Source organism: Mesoplodon bidens (assembly GCF_964165515.1).
Source record: "Mesoplodon bidens genome assembly, chromosome: 7".
Lineage (NCBI taxonomy): Eukaryota > Metazoa > Chordata > Mammalia > Artiodactyla > Ziphiidae > Mesoplodon > Mesoplodon bidens.
The window spans coordinates 116,424,621-116,443,442 of record NC_138164.1 but is presented as its reverse complement, the minus strand read 5'-3'; the positions used below and the strand labels follow the sequence as shown (position 1 = coordinate 116,443,442).

The following is an 18,822-nucleotide window of genomic DNA, read 5'->3' as shown; positions in this document are numbered from 1 at the left end:
GGCCCGTTTCACGGTGGGTAGCACCGCAGCGTGGATGCTGCTCCGTCCCGCCGAGGCCCCCCAGGAGCTTGGAGCCCGAGCGGCCAGGCGGGGCCGGGCGGGGACACCGCCGGCAGCCGCTCCGCCGCCCACCCCGTGCCCTCGGCCAAGGGCAGCCCGGGGCCGCGGCCGCACCCTGGGGCCGCGGGCGGCGGACAAAGGGCCATGCAGGGCCGGGGGACGCGGCGCGGGGCGCGCTGGAGCGGGGGGCCGCGGCGGCGCCGCTGAGCGCGGCCCGGGACGGAGACGGCCGCAATGCCGTGGTTCCCGGTGAAGAAGATCCGCAAACAGATCAAGCTGCTGCTGCTGCTGGTGCTGCTCACCTGCGCCGCGTGGCTCACGTACGTGCACCTGAGCCTGGTGCGCCAGGGCCGCGCGCTGCGCCAGCGGCTGGGCTACGGGCGAGGTACGGGAGGGGGCGCGCGCCCTGGGGGCGGGGGGCGGTGAGGGTCGCGAGCAGTGCCGGTCCCGGGCCCTCCCATCGCGCCCAGGCCTCGGCGTGGGTCAGACCCGCCCGGAGACCCCGTCCGCCCTTCCCAGCTCGGCGACATTGGGGCAGGGGGCGCGGTTCGGCTCAGCCCGGCCAGAACGCCGATGACGTCAGCAGTGACGTGCGCGACCCTCTTGGGGAGCGTCCCCAAACCCCGGCGGACGCCGGGCTCTGGCCTGGAGTGGGTAGTGAGTGACGGGGTTAACGGTGGGCTCTTGGGGAGATCTCCGCTACCGGGCCCTGCATGCTGGGATTTCCGAGAGGCCAAGTCTGGCTGCGCCTCCGACACGTGCCTGCTTAGCAGAGCCTCAGTTTTCGCATCTGCTGGGGAGGGGCAGCGACCCAACCTCAGGACTGGAGAGAGAGGGGGCTGGCGGGAGGGAGCTGACCCTTGCAGTTGGAACGCTTCCTGGAGGAGGTGCCCTAGGTAAACCTGTGATCAGGGACTGAGATGCTTGTGTGTTGAGGCAGGGTGAGGCATGGGGATAGGGATCCAGCCTGGGGAGCTCCGAACTGCCTGGAGTGAGCTCTCCCAGGCTCCTCGAGCTCACGCTCCGGTGGGGACAGACAGTGAACCCACAAATCAGGTCCTGGTGAGCGATGTGGGCAAGAGTTGGGGAGGAGTCCTGCCACTTTAGCTAGGGGGTTCCTAGAGGGCCTCTTGGAGGTGGTGACTTTTGACACACACTTGGAGGAGGAGGACCAGAGTGCGGGGGGTGGCGGGGGGGCGATGATGAGAGAGAGAAGGAGGCACCTCAGGGCAGGGACAGTCCCAGCCAAGCTGCTCCTGGCCCTTCTCAAGGAAGCAAGGTGTCCTTAGGATGGGTGGTGAGAATCTTGCTTCCCGAAGACTCAGAACAATGATCTTGACCCATGAAGTCCTGGGCCACTCCACCAAGGGGTCCAGAGTTCCCTGTTCAGTCCCACAGCTTGCACTACAGACACCCCAGGCCAGGGGTCAGAGGCTTGTCCCAACCCACCCCACCCCCAGAGTCCACGCATCTCACAGCTACCACACCCTCTAGGGGCCCCCAGCACTGTTCAGTCCCTCATAGAGGCCCCCCAGCTACCATCAAATAAGGCAGGACCCCGGAGCGTGACCCAGTGACACAGAACATAACCAGCCTCCTGCTCAGCTGCCTTGTGGTTTTCTGAGCAACCACAGTCCTCCCTAGCCTGACTTCCCAAGCAGCCGGGGAGCCTAACTCAGCAACTGGGAGGGGGCGGAGGTGTGGGAACCCCACTTCTGAGGCCTCCTCTGCTCTCAGCTGGACCAGCGAGGAAGCTGTCCTTGCTGCTCCTGGGTGGGCAGGAGCTGTTCAGGGTTATGGAAGATCAAACCCTCAAGCAGCTCCTGCCAGGAGCAGACCCAGCCGGGGCTCTAGCCCCTGGGGCTGCAGCCCCGCCTCCTGTCCCGCTACCTGTGCTCCCACCAGGGCAGGGCTTGTGGGAAGCTGAGCAGCTGGATATGTCTGAGGCCTTTCTGACTGTCCTGTCAGCACTGTGTTCACTCCCACCAGAAAGGCTGCCTTCCCGGGGTCCAGCAGCCTGTGCAGGCAGAGGTGCTGGCAGCCAGGAGGCAGGAGGCCCGTGTGGATCTCGCTGTGCTGGGGCTCAGCCCCTGCAGGACAGTGATGGCATCCTGGGTTGGGACCCCACTGTGGAAGGTTCCCAATACCCACAGAGTTACCTTGTGGGCAGGGAGCATCAGGGCCAGGCTGTGGGGACTTGGCTGGGAGGCTCTTAGGGGCTCACCTCCCAGCTGGACAGAGGACAGTGACTGAGGGGGAGAAGCAAGGGTGCAGGCACCACCAGAGTCTGACAGGCACGAGACCACGGGCAGCCCCCTCCCCCAGAGAAAGGGCCCAGGCCAACTGTGTCAGTCCGGGGATCTAGCTCCTGGGGTCTGGATCGAGGGACGGGCATAGACTTTGAAGCCCAGGCTTGGCCCTGGAGGAGAGGGGTTCCTGAACTGGGGGTCCCCGGATGGGAGCACCAGGGGAGGCAGACATGGCGCACAGTGAAGCCTCACCTTCGGAGGCTCAGATCCCAGGGTATGGAACCCCAGGCCCACAGCTTCGGGAGGAGCTCTGGGAAGCTGAGGGAGGCAGGGGTGTGGAGGTGGTCTGCCCCAGGCGTGGGGAGTTAGGGGGGTGCCAAGCTCTAGCGATGTCCACAGAAGGGATCCCCAGGGGGACAGTCTCCCTCCGGGGCCGCCTTGGCCCCATGTCCTCTGGAAGCTGGACCAGTGTGCCAATCCCTCCTCTGCCCAGGTGGGTACCAGGGCTCCTTTGGTTCTGAACCCTGGCCTCAAGGGCAGCAGGTGGCACACGTGCCAGGGGCCGGGGCTGGCGTAGCCTCAAGACCACAGTGCCAGCTCACCTGACAACAAACTCCAGCACTAACCCTTGGCTCTCAGTTCTGGTAAAGGAGTCAGACACCAAACACTCCAGCACACAGGAAAAGTGCTGAGGGCACAGAGCAATCCTGGGGGCCTTCCTGGAGGCAGAGTCACTGATGACAACAGCCCCAAGGGGGTGTGTGTGTATGCATATATGCTAGCATGTGCACACACATAACTGCTCCCTCATGCCAGTGGGGGCTGGGAAAAGCCAGGTGGGGGACTCAGGCAGGGGCCGTCCCCACGGAGGTGGGATGTGGGAGAAGGGCCCAGCCGAGAGCACTTCCAGCTGTAGGGTGGGGCATCGGGTAGCATGAAGGGGCAGACATGGGGAGGGAGGGCTTCAGTGGAGACACTACTGGCCATCCTGCCCCCAGCTGACCCCAGCGGCAGGGGCTGTGGCCTTGGAGAGCCTGGACCCCAGTCACGCCTCATGTGCCGCCCACAGATGGTGAGAAGCTGAGTGGTGTGACCGACGGCCGGGGCCTCCGGGCTGCACTGTCCACACAGAGGGCAGAGGACTCCAGCGAGAGCCTTGAGGAGGAGCGGGTGGTGAGCAGGGCTGCGGGGAAGAACACCACAGCACACACAAGACCCAAGGCCACTCCTGTGCCAGTGGCCTCAGGACCTGCAGGCCGTGTGCGTGGAGGACACGGCAGCACACTGTCCAGCACGGAGCGTGGCCCCAGCCCGGGTGGACGCGTCTGGTGCACGTGGGGTGGCTAAGGGTCTGCTCGGGTGGGTGTGCACGGCCGGGGCATGATGGAGTCAGGGCTTCGTGGCTACGTGTGGAAGGGATCTCTGTGAAGTGAACCGGCGTGTGTGGCGGGCTGTGTCACGCACTGTATCTGAGCCTGGGGTGGTGGTGGTGGTGGTGGTGGTGGTGGTGGTGGTGTGTGTGTGTGTGTGTGTGTGTGTGTGTGAGAGAGAGTGAGTGTGACTTCTTCCTGCCCTCACATTTCTCAGCTTTGACCCTGGTGCCCTTTCTCTCCCGTAGCCCGAAGGTCGGGACCCAGACGCGCTGTTTCCCGGGGGGGCTGGAAGGCCACTGTCGCTCAACCTCACCCATCAGGCGCCCTCGTGGCGGGAGGAGGTGAGCTCTGCTCAGCGGCTCGGCCTTGGGGAGGGCCGGGGGCAGCTGTGCAGAAGGTAAGGCCTCCTCCCACCCCCAGTACAAGGGGCAGGTGAACCTGCACGTGTTCGAGGACTGGTGCGGGGGCGCCGTGGGCCATCTGCGGAGGAACTTGCACTTCCCGCTCTTCCCTCATGTGAGTGCTGGGGTGGGGGGCGGCTGGGCCGCAGGCGGGCGGGGGCCTTGACGTCAGAGGCCGCTGCCCCCCCAGACTCGCACCACCGTGAAGAAGCTGGCTGTGTCCCCCAAGTGGAAGAACTACGGCCTCCGGATTTTCGGCTTCATCCACCCGGCAAGAGATGGTGCGGGGACGGGGGTGTGGGGGGGCAGGGTGTCACGAAGCCCCCACCGACCCCTGAGCCCTGTCCTGTGGCCTAGGAGATGTCCAGTTCTCCGTGGCTTCGGATGACAACTCTGAGTTCTGGCTGAGCCCAACTGAGAGCCCGGCGGGCGCCCAGCTGGTGGCCTTTGTGGGCAAGGTACCCCCACGCGCAGCCCAGCCCTTCCATCCACACCCCTTGTGTTCGTGGGCCTCCTGCGGCTTGGTCACGTGTCCCCTCCAGCTTCTCAGGAGTGGGGACTGGATGGGGCTGGTGCCCCGAGGAGAGGGTGAGCCCCTGCCCCTTCTCTGTTACCCTCCAGACTGGCTCGGAGTGGACAGCACCCGGGGAATTCACCAAGTTCAGCTCCCAGGTGTCCAAGCCCAGGCGGTGAGCGACTGCGGGAGTGTGTGCATGAGCGTGTACCTGTGTGTGTGTGAGGACTGGGTGACACGTGCATGCGTGAAGCCGCTGCTGCTATGCTGCCCCCTCAAGCCCCACCTCCTGTAGGCTCCCCATCTGTTTCGGGCTTCCGGGGCATGGCGGGCCCGCCCCCTCACTCCTCCCGTCCCCAGGCTCATGGCCTCCCGGAGGTACTACTTTGAGCTACTGCACAAGCAGGACGACCGCGGCTCGGACCACGTGGAAGTGGGCGTGAGTGCGGCTGCCCTCTGAGGGCTTCTGGAGACCCCACCTCCCCTGCCCTGCCCTCCTCTTTCCGGCCACTCCCCGCAGGACAACGGTGTGGACCCCGCCCGCCCCCCCAGAGAAGCTTCCCATCTAGCTGACAAAGCAGATGCTCAGGGACGGGGCTTGTGCTCACAGAAGAAGTGACCCTTGAGCAGATTCTTGACAGATGAGAGACATTCACAGGGAGACCAGCGGGGAGAGAATCTGGGGTGCAAAGATGAATTCCAGGTCTCGAGAACAGCAGAGGAATGGAGCCACCTGGAGTCTTCTGGAACTCCAAGCAGTCTGGTGGCCAGATCCAGCAGGGCTTCCTCCTGAGGATGAGGCAACTGGATCTGCGTTTCAGGGAAAACCCTGTGGCCACTGCCTGTTGGGAGGGATTTTCGTGGGTGGCCATCCATCCTGAACCAGGGAGGTGGGAATGGAAGAAGCGGAAGGTCCCGGGGCGGGGGGAGATGCCCAGCAACTGAGAGCCTGAGCCTGGCTGAGTGTGGGGTGATGACCAGGGTGGGCTAGGGGGTGGTGGGAGATTGCAGGTGTCTGGTTTGTGTGTGGTGGGCATCACCCCAGCTCAGCTTAGCAGAGGGTCCAGACTGCAAATGCAGATTTGGGGTGATCTTGTGGAAGTCGAGGTGGTGACTAAGGGCCCAGGATGAGCTGGGAAGGGAAGAGGGCCTGGGACAGCCCCCAGGAAGCCCAACATGAGAGCAGTGAGGGAGGGAGAGTCTGCAAGGGAGACTGGGAAGGCACAGCCACAGAAGTGGGGGAAGTGGGGATGGGGAGGTCCAGCGGGGAGCTGGGGGGCCAGCTCTGACCTCCAGAAGGGCAGTGGCTGCAGAACCGGGGGGAGGTGGGGGCAGAGGCCATAATCAGAAGGTCCAGAAGCACCCAGGATGTCAGGAAAGGCATCCTCACCTGCCTCCAGGGACCCCAGCCTTCTGGGCCTCTCCAGCTTCCCTGCTGTGCCTTCTCAGGACCACTCTCCCATCCACCCCCCCACCCCAAGCTTCCTGCGTCCGTGAAGGGGTTGCCCCTACTAGTTCCCCAGCCCCTCGTCAGGGAAGATTCACTCCTCCCTGACCCAGCTGTGTTCCCAGTTGACCCCCATCCTTTGGCCTTGACCACCCTCTCCGACCCCCAGTGGCGAGCCTTCCTGCCGGGTCTGAAGTTCGAGGTCATAGGCTCTGCTCACATCTCCCTGTATACAGGTGCGGAGCCCAGTGCCTCCGTGGGGAAAGGGGAGGGCTCCTGATGCGCGGTCTCTTTGGGGTGGTGTCTGGATATGGGTGAGGAGGGATCTCTAGGAACTCCTGGGGCCCCCACACATCCTCTGCCCCTAGATGAGTCAGCCCTGAAGATGGACCACGTGGCCCATGTGCCCCAGTCTCCAGCCAGCCACGTTGGGGGGCGCCTGCTGCAGGAGGAGCCCAGAGCCGACATGTTGCGGCCAGATCCCCGAGACACCTTCTTCCTCAGTGAGAGGAGGCCCCCCGGGGTGGGGGGCGGGGCGGGGCAGGGGTTCCAGGTCACAATGTGACCACGCCTCCCGTAGCGCCTCGGGTGGAGCCCTGGAGTCTGGAGAATGTGCTGGAGCCCTGTGCCTATGCCCCCACCTACGTCGTCAAGGACTTTCCCATCGCAAGATACCAGGGACTGCAGTTTGTAAGTGCCCCTCACCAAGGTCTTCCCTGAGACCCAGGCCTCCCTCTTCCCAGGGTCCCCGGAGCCTCCTCCAGGCCCTCTGGAGGACGCCCCAGCCTGAGCCCTCTGCCCGCCCCAGGTGTACCTGTCCTTCGTTTATCCCAATGACCACACACGCCTGACTCACATGGAGACGGACAACAAGTGCTTCTACCGCGAGTCCCCACTGTATCTGGAAAGGTGGGTGGGTGGTGCCCAAGGAAGACTGGGCGGGGCCTCGGCCGAGCCTGGTCTCTGACGCCCCGCCCCGGCCCCAGGTTTGGGTTCTACAAATACATGAAGATGGACCGGGAGGAGGGGGAGGAAGACGAAGAGGAGGAGGTGCAGCGCCGAGCCTTTCTCTTCCTCAACCCAGACGGTGAGTGCCCCCCGCGCCCCCCACCCCCTCAGCTGGGCCCGCCCTGGCGCGGCAGCTCACCCGCGCTGCCCACAGACTTCCTGGACGACGAGGACGACGGGGAGCTGCTCGACGGTCTAGAGGCCACCACTGAGGCGCCCCGAACGCAGGGCGGCCGCCGGCTCCCAGTCCCCGCGGCCCCCACCGAGGCCCCGGCCACTCCCGCCCTGCCAACGCCTCCCGCCCCCCTGGGCCGGCCGACCCCCCGGCGCTCGCGGGCTCTGAGCTGGGCCGCCCGCCCCCTTCCCCTCCTCTGGGGCCGTGCCCCTCCCCCCCGCCCAGCAGCTGCGGCCGAGCGGCCCCCGAAGGTGTACGTCACGCGGGTGCGGCCGGGACTGCGGGCCCTGCCCCGGGCCCCGGCGCCGCTCAGCCCACGCGGCCCTCCCCGGCCACCTTTCCCTGGCGTCTTCCTGCACCCCAGACCCCTACCCAGGGTGCAGCTGCGCACGCGCCCACGCCCACCCCGGGCTCGAGGCCGCAGGACCGGCGGTCCCCAGGCCGCAAAGCTGAGGCCCCCGGCCCCGGCCCCGGCCACCCAGGGGAGCCGAGAGGGCCAGGCACGCGAGCCGGGACTCACGGCCCCCACCGCGGACTCGAACTCTTCGTCCGAAGTGCAGCCCGTGACCTCCTTCCTGAGCTTGTCCCAGGTGTCCAGGCCACAGCTGCCTGGGGAGAATGAGGAAGAGGAGGAAGGGGACGACGAGGAAGGGGCGCAGGGCGAAGAGGCTGCGTCGGAGGACAGCGAAGAGAAGGCCGGCCCGGTGCGCAGCCGCTGGCGCGAGGACGCCATCAACTGGCAGCGCACGTTCAGCGTGGGCAACGTGGACTTCGAGATGCTGCGCTCGGACTGGAACGACCTGCGCTGCAACGTGTCGGGGAATCTGCAGCTGCCGGAGGCCGAGGCCGTGGATGTGGTGGCTCAGTACATGGAGCGGCTCAACGCGCGCCATGGAGGGTACGAGGGAGGGGCGCGCATGGAAAGGGACGGCCTTGGCCTCCATGGGACCCTCAGACTTCCCCAGGGTTTAACGGGGCACTGCTCCGGGAATGGTACGTGCCCCCGCCCCCCGAAGTGTCTTCTCACGCTTCTGGGGCCCCTTACTGCTCAGGGCCCCTGTCCTGTGCTAGGAGCCTTTCACCCAACACCCAGGGCTGGCTCCCCTGTCCTGCACCTCCAAACCCCACACCTATCACCCTGGACCTGCACCTGAGGATGGATCTGAGCCACCCAGGTCTCTCTTCCAGATAGAGACACGCACGAAGGTCAAGCTAAGAACCCCTGGATCCCTCTCCCCACTGGCACCTCGCTGGCTGGGGTCTTGGTCCTCAGGGGAGGGCTCAGGGTTCCTGCCCCACTGGCCCTTCTGGTCTCACCCAGGCCCCAGGAATCCAGTCTTGTCTCCACCCCAAGCAGGTATGGGGGCTGGAGAGTGGGGGCCCCAATTTGACCTGAGGGGAGGCCCTAAGGGGTTCTCAGAGCTGTGCTGAGCCCTTAAGTAGGGGCAGGACCTGCAGAGACAGGCAAAGGCTGGCCAGGAGGCTGGTGGGCAGAGGACAGGCCTCGTGGGCCTTGAAGGCCAGGTGCAGGAGTCTTTCTTCTTGCCTCCGATACACAGTTTAGAGCAGGACACAGGTTTGGCCCATCTGGATCGTAGACAAGCACGTGGCTGTGTTGGAGAGGAGGGGGTGGAAGAGGGAGCCCATGACTGACAGGCTTGGTCCAGGGCAGCGATGGGATGGCCTGGACCCTTGGCAGGGGCTGGGGTAGATTGATTCTAGGTGGCTGAGAAGGCAAGCCTGCACTTGGCTCTGAGCTTCCTGAGAGCAGCTCCTCGTCCCATGGGCATGAGGGGGTCTGTCCAGCAGAAAGGTCATGGCTGCAGTCCCACCTTCCCTGAGCCGTGCAAGGGTGTGGGTAGCCCCAAGGAGCAAGAGCACAGACCCAGAGCATTTGGGGCAGAAAGTCCCTGATACTTGAGGAGAGCATGGTGGGGATGGGCAGGGGGTGAAGGGAGGAATCTAGACCCCTGGGAGGTCACACAGGTAGGCTCTGAGGGTGAGGGATACTGGCTGCAAAGGTCGGGGGGGCTGCGTGCGGCAAAAGGGAGAGTGACCTAGTCAAGGGCGGGGCCCTATCTTCCCAGGCCAGGGCTGGGGAAGAGCCAGCTGCGGAAGGCCCGGAGGCTGCTTCCCCAGAGATCAGGGCAGCCCCTGCGCTGGTGCTGGGGGGGCAAAAAGGAGGCTTCTCAGAGGAGGCACCCAGGACCTTGGAGAGGAGGGCGGGGAGCCTGGGATGAGCATCCAGGCAGGGGACACCTAGGGCAAAGACCCCACGGGAAGAGGAAGCTTGCTTATCTAACCTGAGGGGGTATTGAGGCCACAAGGTAGATATACCGTTTACCGGCTTAGAATTCAGACGTCTGAACCTCGGCCTGTGGGCAGTGGGCGCTCCTAAAGGTTTCTGAGCATGCAGCTGTGGACAGGAGTGGTGGCACCAAGGAGAGGACTAGCCTGGGCGTGGGGACGCCTCCCTTGTGGGCTGCCCCACGGTGAGGGAGCCCCAGCATGTGGGCCTGCCTTCTGAGAAGGGAGCTCCCCAGCAGGCCTTGAGGTGTGGTGGGGGACGGGGGGACGTGCGGCGCCCCAGCCCAAGTCGCCTGAGTGGCCACCTCCTTTCTGCGGCTGGGGGCGGCTTGTGGGAAGAATGGGGTTGGAGGCGTGGTCGCAGCTTCGGAGCCCGGGAGCCCGAGGGGGCTGACTGGGTCCCGCCCCGCAGGCGGTTCGCTCTTCTGCGCATCGTGAACGTGGAGAAGCGCCGGGACTCTGCGCGGGGAAGCCGTTTCCTCCTGGAGCTGGAGCTCCAGGAGCGCAGCGGGCGCCGGCTGCGCCTGTCTGAGTACGTCTTCCTGCGCCTGCCCCGGGCACGTGCCGGCGACACAGATGGAGACGGGGAGAGCCCCGAGCCCGCTCCAGCTGCCTCCCCAGCCGCCTCCGCGCACCCCGACGGCCGCCCGGAGCTGTGCCGGCCACTGCGCCTGGCCTGGCGCCAGGATGTGATGGTGCATTTCATCGTGCCCGGTGCGCGGGAGTGGGGCTGGCCGGCCAGCCACCTGGGACTGGGGGGTGGCGGGGGCTGGCGGGCTTTTCCAGCAGGCCTTACGGGGGGGCAGGGAGTGCCACTGGTCCGGGGCAGGGTACCGCCAGGTCGGGTCCAGGTGGGTTCAGAATCCCCATCCTCCTCCAGTGAAGAACCAGGCGCGCTGGGTGGTACAGTTCCTGGCAGACATGGCTGCGCTGCACGTCCGTACAGGGGACTCTCGCTTCAGTGTCATCCTGGTGGACTTTGAGAGCGAGGACATGGATGTGGAGCGGGCCCTCCGCACGGCGCCGCTGCCCAGGTAACAGTGCCCCCCACCTACCGGGGAGGGTCAAGCACATCTCTCCTCCCGGACAGGCGTGGGTTTTCCTGCCCCCCCCTCCCCCCAGAAATGGGTGGCTGTGACTTCCCACCCCATATCCCCTTCCTCCCTCAGATACCAATACCTAAGGCGAACCGGGAACTTTGAGCGCTCCGCGGGGTTGCAAGCTGGAGTGGCCGCGGTGGAGGTGCGTGGGCAGGATGCTGCGCGTGGAGAGAATGAGATGGTCTGGCGGGGGGGGGACCCTTCCGGAGGAGAGAGCGAGGCTCAGACCTCCCCGCTGTCTCCAGGATGCCAGCAGCATCGTTTTCCTCTGCGACCTGCACATCCACTTCCCCCCCAGCATCCTGGATGGCATCCGCAAGCACTGCGTGGAGGGCAAGCTGGCCTTTGCGCCTGTGGTCATGCGGCTGGGCTGCGGGAGCTCGCCAGGGGACCCTCACGGTAATGCCCTGAATGCCCCTCGGTAACATCAGGGGTCCCACCCATGCCAGGGCAAAACCCAGGCCCTCCCAACCCGCAAGGGAGGCCTAGGGCCCCATCAATGCCCCTTATAACGCCTGGGACCCCTTGTGGCCTCTAGGAACCCCAGAGTGCCCAGGACCCCGAGTCCTCCCCCCAGTAACCCCAGGGTCATGCTTGGCCCCTAGGAACCTTCTCCAACACCCAAGTCGTGCACAGGCCTCCCAGGTTAAGACCAACACATTGGAGTGACCCCAAGAGCCCTCCTGAGGAAGGGCTTGCAGGACCTTGTATCTGAAGGGCACCCCATCCCCGCCAGGTTACTGGGAGGTGAACGGCTTCGGCCTCTTTGGGATCTACAAGTCCGACTTCGACCGCATTGGAGGCATGAACACTGAGGAGTTCCGGGACCAGTGGGGAGGCGAGGACTGGGAGCTTTTGGACAGGTGACCACCTCCCCCCAGCAGAGACTGAGACTTCCATATCCTCCTCCTCTGGGTGGCAGGGGCCTCACATGCTGACGGGACTCTGCTTTCCTCCTCCTCCGACCCCCAGATCTAGGCCTAGAGAGATCCTTGGACCCCACCCCACTCCCCAAAACCCCTTCCCAGCTCCAGGAACCTGCAGACTCAGGGAAGCCCTTGAACCAGTTCTGCCCCCAGACCCTACAGGCCTCTCCTGGGTCCCTCTCCTCCTACTGGGCTTGGACAGTAGTGGAAGCCCTGACACCCCAGCCCCTGGACCAGGGGCGTGACCTCTTCCATTCCATCCCACCCCCAGGGTTCTGTAGTCTCAGGGGCAGCCCTGACATGCATGCCCTCCCCCTGCAGGGTCTTGAAGAATCAGAGCAGCCCCACTCACCCCCACACCCCAAGTCTTGGTCACCCCCCCCAAAGGTCCTCTGGGCTGAGGGGCAGCCCTGACTCGCCCTCCCCACCCAGGGTCCTGCAGGCAGGGCTGGAGGTGGAGCGGCTCCGAGTGCGGAACTTCTACCACCACTTCCACTCCAAGCGGGGTATGTGGGGCGTGCGCAGCCGCAAGGCCGCCCGCAAGGAGGCCTCTTGAGGACCAGCGACCCCTGCCAGCCCCGGCTGCCGTCCTGCCGTGGCAGCTGGAGGCCAGGCTCTGAGCCTGGACCCTGGGGACCCAGCAGGGCTCATCCAGGGGCACAGCCACCACCCGTGCCTGCCCCTCTCTGGCCCCCCAGGCTGCTGCCCCCTCTGTGCACCCCCCCCAGAGAGGCGGCCATCTTAGCCGGCGGGGCCTGGGCTTGCCCCCCACGCCCTGTGCGATGATTTCTGTGAAATTTTGCTGTAGCAATGACATTGTTTCAGGATTTCCAAGAGTTCTGTCTGTTCCGTTTTTTATTCAGAATGAAATGAAATATTTTTTTTAGTTCTGACTCATCCTCTGGGCCTGATTCTCTTGGGAGGGCAGAGGTGGGCCTGGGCACTGTGCCTGCTGCTGACTCCCTTTCCTGACTTGAGCTGCAGCCGCCATGCTGACCGCACCTTTCTGCACCCTCGAGACCACTCACCTCTCCCCGCACTTTCCCTCTGAGCTTCTGTATCGGGCCCTGAAGGCAAGGGGGTTTTGGACCCTTCCTCACCAGCCTGCGTGCGGAGCCGCCAGTCACCAGCGTGGCATGAGGCCTTTCCACCTGCGAGCAAAGAATATTCGACCGTCTGCTTAGTCCCCTTTGTTGTGAAAACAGACCTTGGATGTCAGTCCTGCCCCATCCTCCTCAAAGAGGTGGGAGCACTAGGCACCCCGGGGTGGCGGGTGACATGCTACGACCAGGTTGGGGGTATAGTTAGGACTCAGTTGCCATAAATGGAAAACCCAATGCACACTGGTTTAAACATAATGGGGGGTTTGCTTGACTTGTCTCGTGGAAGTCCAGGGTCAGGAGCCCCCTGGAGAGTCAGACGGGCTGGATGATGCTGTCGAGGGCCCGCCCTTCCCTGGGGTCCCAGGCATGGCAGGGAGGCCAGTGCTCTGCCTGGCACCGGGCGTGCCTGCCCATACGAGTTCCTTGCAGCCGCCGTAACAGATTTCCACAAACAAAATGGAATTTCCTGTCTTACAACTCTGGAGGTCCGAAGTCCTAAAATCGAGGTTTCCACAGGCCTGCACCCCCTTCTGGGGGCTTTAGGACTGAATCTGCTTCCCTCCTTTCCCAGCTCCTAGAAGCCACCTGGATTTCCTTGCTCATGGCCTCTTCCTCCCCCCTCAAAGCCAGCAGCTTACCATTTTCATATCACTCTCCCTGTCTCTCTCACATGTCTACTACCATCATCACATCTCCTCCTCTGGCTCTGACCCTCCTGCCTCCCTCTTATAAGGACCCCTGGGATGACCCCGGACCCACCCACATAACCGAGGATAATCGCTCCATCCCAAGCAACGTCCTTTCCTTAATCGGCGAAGTCCCGCTTGCCATGGAGGCGACAGCCACAGGCTCTGGGGATTAGGGCGTGGACATCTTCGGGGCTGCTACCCTGTACTGCCTCGTTCTGTGGGAAAGCAGCACGTCCACCCAGCGCTCCAAACAGTCCTCGCGAGATTGACCTCGCCATGAACACAGGGCAGCAGGGAGGACTTCAGGGAAAGAGAAACCAGATGGACACTCCAGTCGGGCCCTGAGAAGACCCTAGAGATGGCCCAGGGCATTCAGCTCTGTGGCTGCTGACCAGGGCAGCCAGCGGGTGTCTGTGAACACTAAGTCACTTGTGACGTGAGTCCTGCTGGTGCCCACAGGGTGGAGGACACAGCTAACCTGCCACACACCTACTCAGAAGTTACCAGATGCCCCAGCTCATACTGCCCACTCCTCCCTAAGTATCTAGTTCAGAAGAAGTGATCCCCAGATACAGATGTTAGTAACAAGAAAAGAACTAGCACTGGAATTAAGAATATATACTCCAAAAAATTGGGGCGGGGGGAATGTAACAGGTAGGGGAAGCATGCACATCAGAAAAATAATTACCTCTGGGAGCAGAAAAAAATTTCAGACAACATTTCATCTAATTTGGACTATACGTATACCATAATTTATTAATCCATTTTAACAACTATTTATTGAGCACCCACTATGTGCCAGGCACTGTGGAAGAAGTGGTGAACAAAGCAGACAAGAATCCCTGCCTTGTAGAACTTACATTCTAGTGAAGCGTGAGGAGGAGCAGACAACAGACACAGTAAAGACATGTCCAGTATCTTAGCTGGTGGCAGCGCTTGTAAAGAAAAGTAAAGCCGGAAAGAGAATAGTGAGTCTGAGCGTGGCTGCCATTGTAAACAGTGGTCAGAAAAAGCCTGACCAGGCTTCCCTGGCGGTGCGGTGGTTAAAGAATCCGCCTGCCAGTGCAGGGGACACGGGATCGAGCCCTGGTCCGGGAAGATCCCACATGCCGTGGAGCAACTAAGCCTGTGCGCCACAACTACTGAGCCTGCGCTCTAGAGCCCGCGAGCCACAACTACTGAGCCCACGTGCCATAAGTGCTGAAGCCCGCACATCTAGAGCCTGTGCTCCACTACAAGAGAAGCCACCACAATGAGAAGCCTGTGCACCACAACAAAGAGTAGCCCCTGCTCGCCACAACTAGAGAAAGCCCACTTGCAGCAACGAAGACCCAACGCAGCCAAAAATTAAAAAAAAAAAAAATTCTAGAAGAAAATATGGGCAAAATTTTTATTAAAGAAAAAGCCTGACCTGAGAAGGTGACATCCCAGCAAAGCCCTGAGGTGCTGATGAGGCTGCCAAGGACACAGATGGGGAACGGGAGGAGGTCTGAGGCGACATTTGAAGACATTTTTAGAAATCAATGATAAACCCTTCTCATCACTTCTTTTCAATATTATACTGGAAGTACTAGTTAATGCAACAAAACCAGAAAAGGAAATAAAAAGTATACAGATTGAGGAGGAAGAAATAAGATTGTTTTAGTTTGCAGATGACATAATCATTATGGAGAAAATTCAAAAGAATTAGCCAAAAAAAAAAGAAAAGAAAAGAAAAAAGAAACTTCTGGATCTAATAATCAATTATACGGACTTCCCTGGTTGTCCAGTGGGTAAGATTCTGCGCTCCCAATGCAGGGGGCCCGGGTTCGATCCCTGTTCAGGGAACTAGATCCCACACGCATGCTGCAACTAAGAGTCCGCATGCCGCAGCTAAGACCCGGCACAGCCAAAATAAATAAATATTTAAAAATAATAATCAGTTATAGCAAGGTTGCAGGATACAAGGTTAATATACAGAAGTCAATTGCTTTCCTATATACTAGCAATGAACTATTGGAATTTGAAATTTAAAACACAATACCATTTACATTAGCACCAAAAAAAATAAATAGGTAAAAATCTAACAAAATATGTATAAGATCTATATGAGGAAAACTACAAAACTGTGATGAAAGAAATCAAAGACCTAACTCAATGGCGAGATAGTCCATGTTGATGGATGGGAAGACTCAATATTGTCACGATGTCAGTTTTTCCCAACTTGATCTATAGATTCAATGCAATCCTAATCAAAACCCCACCAATCAACTAACTGATTCTTTTCTGGAGAGGCAAAAGACCCAGAATAGCCAGCATAACATTCAAGAAGAATAAACTTGGAAGACTGATAGTATCCAACTTCAAGGCTTACTCTAGAGCTACAGCAATCGAGACAGTGTGGTATGGGCAAAAGATTAGACAAAATAGATCAGTGGGGCAGAAGAGAGAGCTCAGAAATAGACCCACATAAATGCAGTCAACTGATCTTTGACAAAGGAGCAAAGGCAATACGATGGAGCGAAGATGGTCTTTTCAACAAATGGTGCTGGTACAACTGGACATCCACATGCAAAAAATGAATCTAGACCCAGACCTTACACCCTTTACAAAAAAATAACTCAAGATCAATCATAGACCTAAATGTAAAACACAAAACTATAAAATTCCTAGAAGATAGCACAGGAGAACACCTAGATGACCTTGGGTGTGGTGATGACTCTGTGGACACAACACCAAAGGCTGATCCATGAAAGAAAGAATTATCAGCAGAACTTCATTAAAATGAAAAACTTCTTCTCTGCAAAAGACAATGTCAAAAGAATGAGAAGATAAATCACAGACTAGGAGAAAATATTTGCAGACGGCACATCTGAGAAATGACTGTTACCCAAAATATAGAAAGAACTCTTAAAACTCAACAATAAAATGAGTAACCCAACTGCAAAATGGTCAAATGACCTTAATAGACCCCTCACCAGAGAAGATATACAGATGGCAAAATGAGCACATGAAAAGATGCTCCACATCCTGTGTCATCGGAGAAACGCATATGATCAAAGAACGAGATACCTCTACACACCTATAAGAATGGCCAAAATCCAGACACTGACAAGACCCCTGGTTGCCCCCACCACACCCACGGCCCCCGGGTGGGGCCGGCTCTGACAGCTCCAGGGGACGGAGGTCCTTCGGGAAAGGGAGCCGGAGCCTGAAAGGTTACCCAGGTCTGATGCTGTTCAACCAGAAAGGCAACAGCAGGTCTCGGAGCCGAGCAGATGGTGAGAGCAAGGGCTCCTCGGGCAGCGATGGGAAAGGGCCCAGGGGAGCGGGAACCCCTTCGAGAACCAGGCTAAAGCTAAACCACCGGGAGGAAGGCAAACAAATCCCCCTCTTAACCTCAGTGGAGAAAGCGGCCCAGACCTAGCTGGGGGACTACCAAGACGCCCACCCACCAGCCAGCGCCAGTCCCCAGGCTCAGCCCTGTCCCGCTCAGGGAGACCTTTCCCTACACACCCTCACTTGCTTCGTAACTTGTGGAAACTTATTTAGCCTGGGGAACCTGTTTGCCGGTCTGTAAAATGGAGCCACATCGCAGCCTGCCTCCCAACGCTCCTGTGAAGATTAGGACAGAATGCGAACAGAGCACCCACCACCCAGCCTCCACCGCCGAGCCCTCGCAGACAGTGCCCATGAGTGGTGACGAGTTTCTCCAGGACCCGAGACAGGCCTCAGGAGGGAGGAAGCACCAGCCTGCACCCCCTCCAGGGACGGGATGCAGCATTCTCTCCACCTCCCTGCCCTGGGGCCCTCCTGGTCCAGGCCACCAGGGGACCCGCCAGCACCTCCCCAGTCCCCCTTAGTCAATTCATCCTCCTCCCCTGCTGGAGCACCCCCCAACCATGGGCTCCGGCCACCCCGTTCCCTTTAGGGTCCTCTCTGGGGCCTCTGCAAGGTGCCCCCTCTGTCCCAGAGGCTGCCAGCTGCCCCGCCATCCAGACCAGCATCACTGCGTGCGGACCGCTGTGTCTGTGTCCCCCCTGACCCCAGAAGGAGCGCTCCCGCGAGAAGCTGCGTCTGTCTTGGTCACACACCTGCCCCAGAGCAGCGCCAGCGAGCGCATGGAAGAGCGCAGAACCGGTAAGGTGGATGGACGACCTGAGGGGAGGGGGTGGACGGGTGGCGGTGGGGCTGTAACCCTTGGCGACCTTCCCCGCCAAAGGGACGAGGCGCCAGGGGGCGCAGAGGATGCCCCGCCCCCGGGGGATCCGGGGCAGCGCCCGATGTGCAAGTCCAGGTAGGCTTCATGGAGGAGGGACCCTAACCCTAACCCTAACCCTAACCCTAACCCTGGGCTGGGCTGGGCTGGGTTTGGCGGGAGCCCAGCCCTCGGGACGTGGGGAAGGTTCGCGAGTTTGCTGACGGGAAGCGCCGGGACGCGCACGGCTGGAGCCCGAGCAGCAAGACCCGCATCTCCCCGGCCCCCGCCGCCGCGCCGCGCCCTCATGCCTGGCGCGCCACCTAGCGCTGATCCATCCCGCCCCCTGCAGGCTCCGTGGCCCCGGGCGATCTACCTATAATTTCTCTGTGCTCCAGCGCGCTCCTGAATCTTGTTTGGAATATTATTTTGCTGTCCACATCTTCAAGCTTTTCTCCTCCATTCCTGCCCCCTAACAGCCCCCCTCCAGACTCCCCACCGAGGTGGGGTGGGGCGCCCTCTGTACCCCTCCTCCAGCCCCGGCCGCACACACCGGGCAGCCCCTAGCCAAGGCCTTCACAGTGAGTGCCTCCCAGGTCACCAAAGCCAGCACTAGGGGGGCGTCCGTCCTTCCACCCGCCCCCTACTCTGGCCCTCGTCCCTGAAAACCACCCCATATCGCCCCCCATCCCCTACCCCTCCTCCAGAGACTTGTGTAACAACGGCCTGGGGTCCCCCTCCTCCAGTAATCACCCCAGCCCGACCTCTAAGCTGTCAGGGTTGTAAATGCTAACCTGCCCCTCTTGGGCCCCCATAGCCCTTCCTTCCCATGCCCCAGGGCAGAGTCCAGGCTCCCCCATCCCCCCACCTCCCAAGTAAGAGCATCACTCACCCTTGCAGGCCCTCAGGTCCCGGGATCTCAAACCCGAAAGTGCACCAACGCAGACTCCCAGGACCTACCGCCTGTTTTCTAAGCTCCCTGGGTGAATCTTCCCCCATCTGCCACAGAGTCCCCACCCCCCAGGAAGTTCACCCTTAAGCCGGCACAGAATCCTTCTCATGCTCTCTCCCTACACACTGGCTCCAGGAAGCGGGGGCTCTCAGGGAGGACGTGGCCACAGGGGCTGGACTGGGCTCTGAGCTTCCAGTAGACACAGGTTTCAAGCCACAGCCAGTCCCTCAGGCCCTGCAGTGGTTAGAGAAATCTCACCCGGGATCCCCAGGGTTTCCCTGGACACTGAGCCACAAAGGCAGGAGACCCAAGGTGGGGAGGTGGAGGGGTCCACAGGTCCT

At 61.3% G+C, this 18,822-nt stretch overlaps 1 protein-coding gene and 1 long non-coding RNA gene across 4 annotated transcripts; one reads left to right on the top strand and one right to left on the bottom strand.

Annotated features, from left to right (window-relative positions):
• Positions 1 to 279: 279 nt before the first annotated feature.
• B4GALNT4 (beta-1,4-N-acetyl-galactosaminyltransferase 4) lies at positions 280 to 12,404 on the top strand (the record flags this gene model as incomplete). 3 transcript variants are annotated; one of them, XM_081241238.1, is made up of 20 exons in its annotated part: positions 280 to 445; positions 3,379 to 3,482; positions 3,928 to 4,023; positions 4,103 to 4,198; positions 4,274 to 4,364; positions 4,441 to 4,541; positions 4,705 to 4,772; positions 4,958 to 5,036; positions 6,214 to 6,280; positions 6,413 to 6,547; positions 6,625 to 6,734; positions 6,853 to 6,953; positions 7,031 to 7,131; positions 7,207 to 8,125; positions 9,947 to 10,248; positions 10,415 to 10,568; positions 10,704 to 10,776; positions 10,880 to 11,033; positions 11,371 to 11,497; positions 11,993 to 12,404. In XM_081241238.1, the coding sequence occupies 20 exons, from the start codon at positions 295 to 297 to the stop codon at positions 12,114 to 12,116; spliced, it is 3,153 nt and encodes a 1,050-aa protein (XP_081097364.1). In that variant the 3' UTR covers positions 12,117 to 12,404. The 3 variants fall into 3 exon arrangements, with proteins under 3 accessions (XP_081097364.1, XP_081097365.1, XP_081097366.1); XM_081241239.1 differs by having other exon boundaries at positions 7,031 to 8,125; XM_081241240.1 differs by having other exon boundaries at positions 295 to 445; positions 3,379 to 3,569; positions 7,031 to 8,125.
• Positions 10,446 to 18,610, bottom strand: LOC308621075. The gene is made up of 3 exons (XR_014016380.1): positions 18,422 to 18,610; positions 12,589 to 12,711; positions 10,446 to 10,511 (listed from the first exon to the last, which is right to left on the bottom strand). It is a non-coding gene; the product is annotated as an uncharacterized lncRNA (long non-coding RNA).
• Between the last annotated feature and the right edge of the window lie 212 nt (positions 18,611 to 18,822).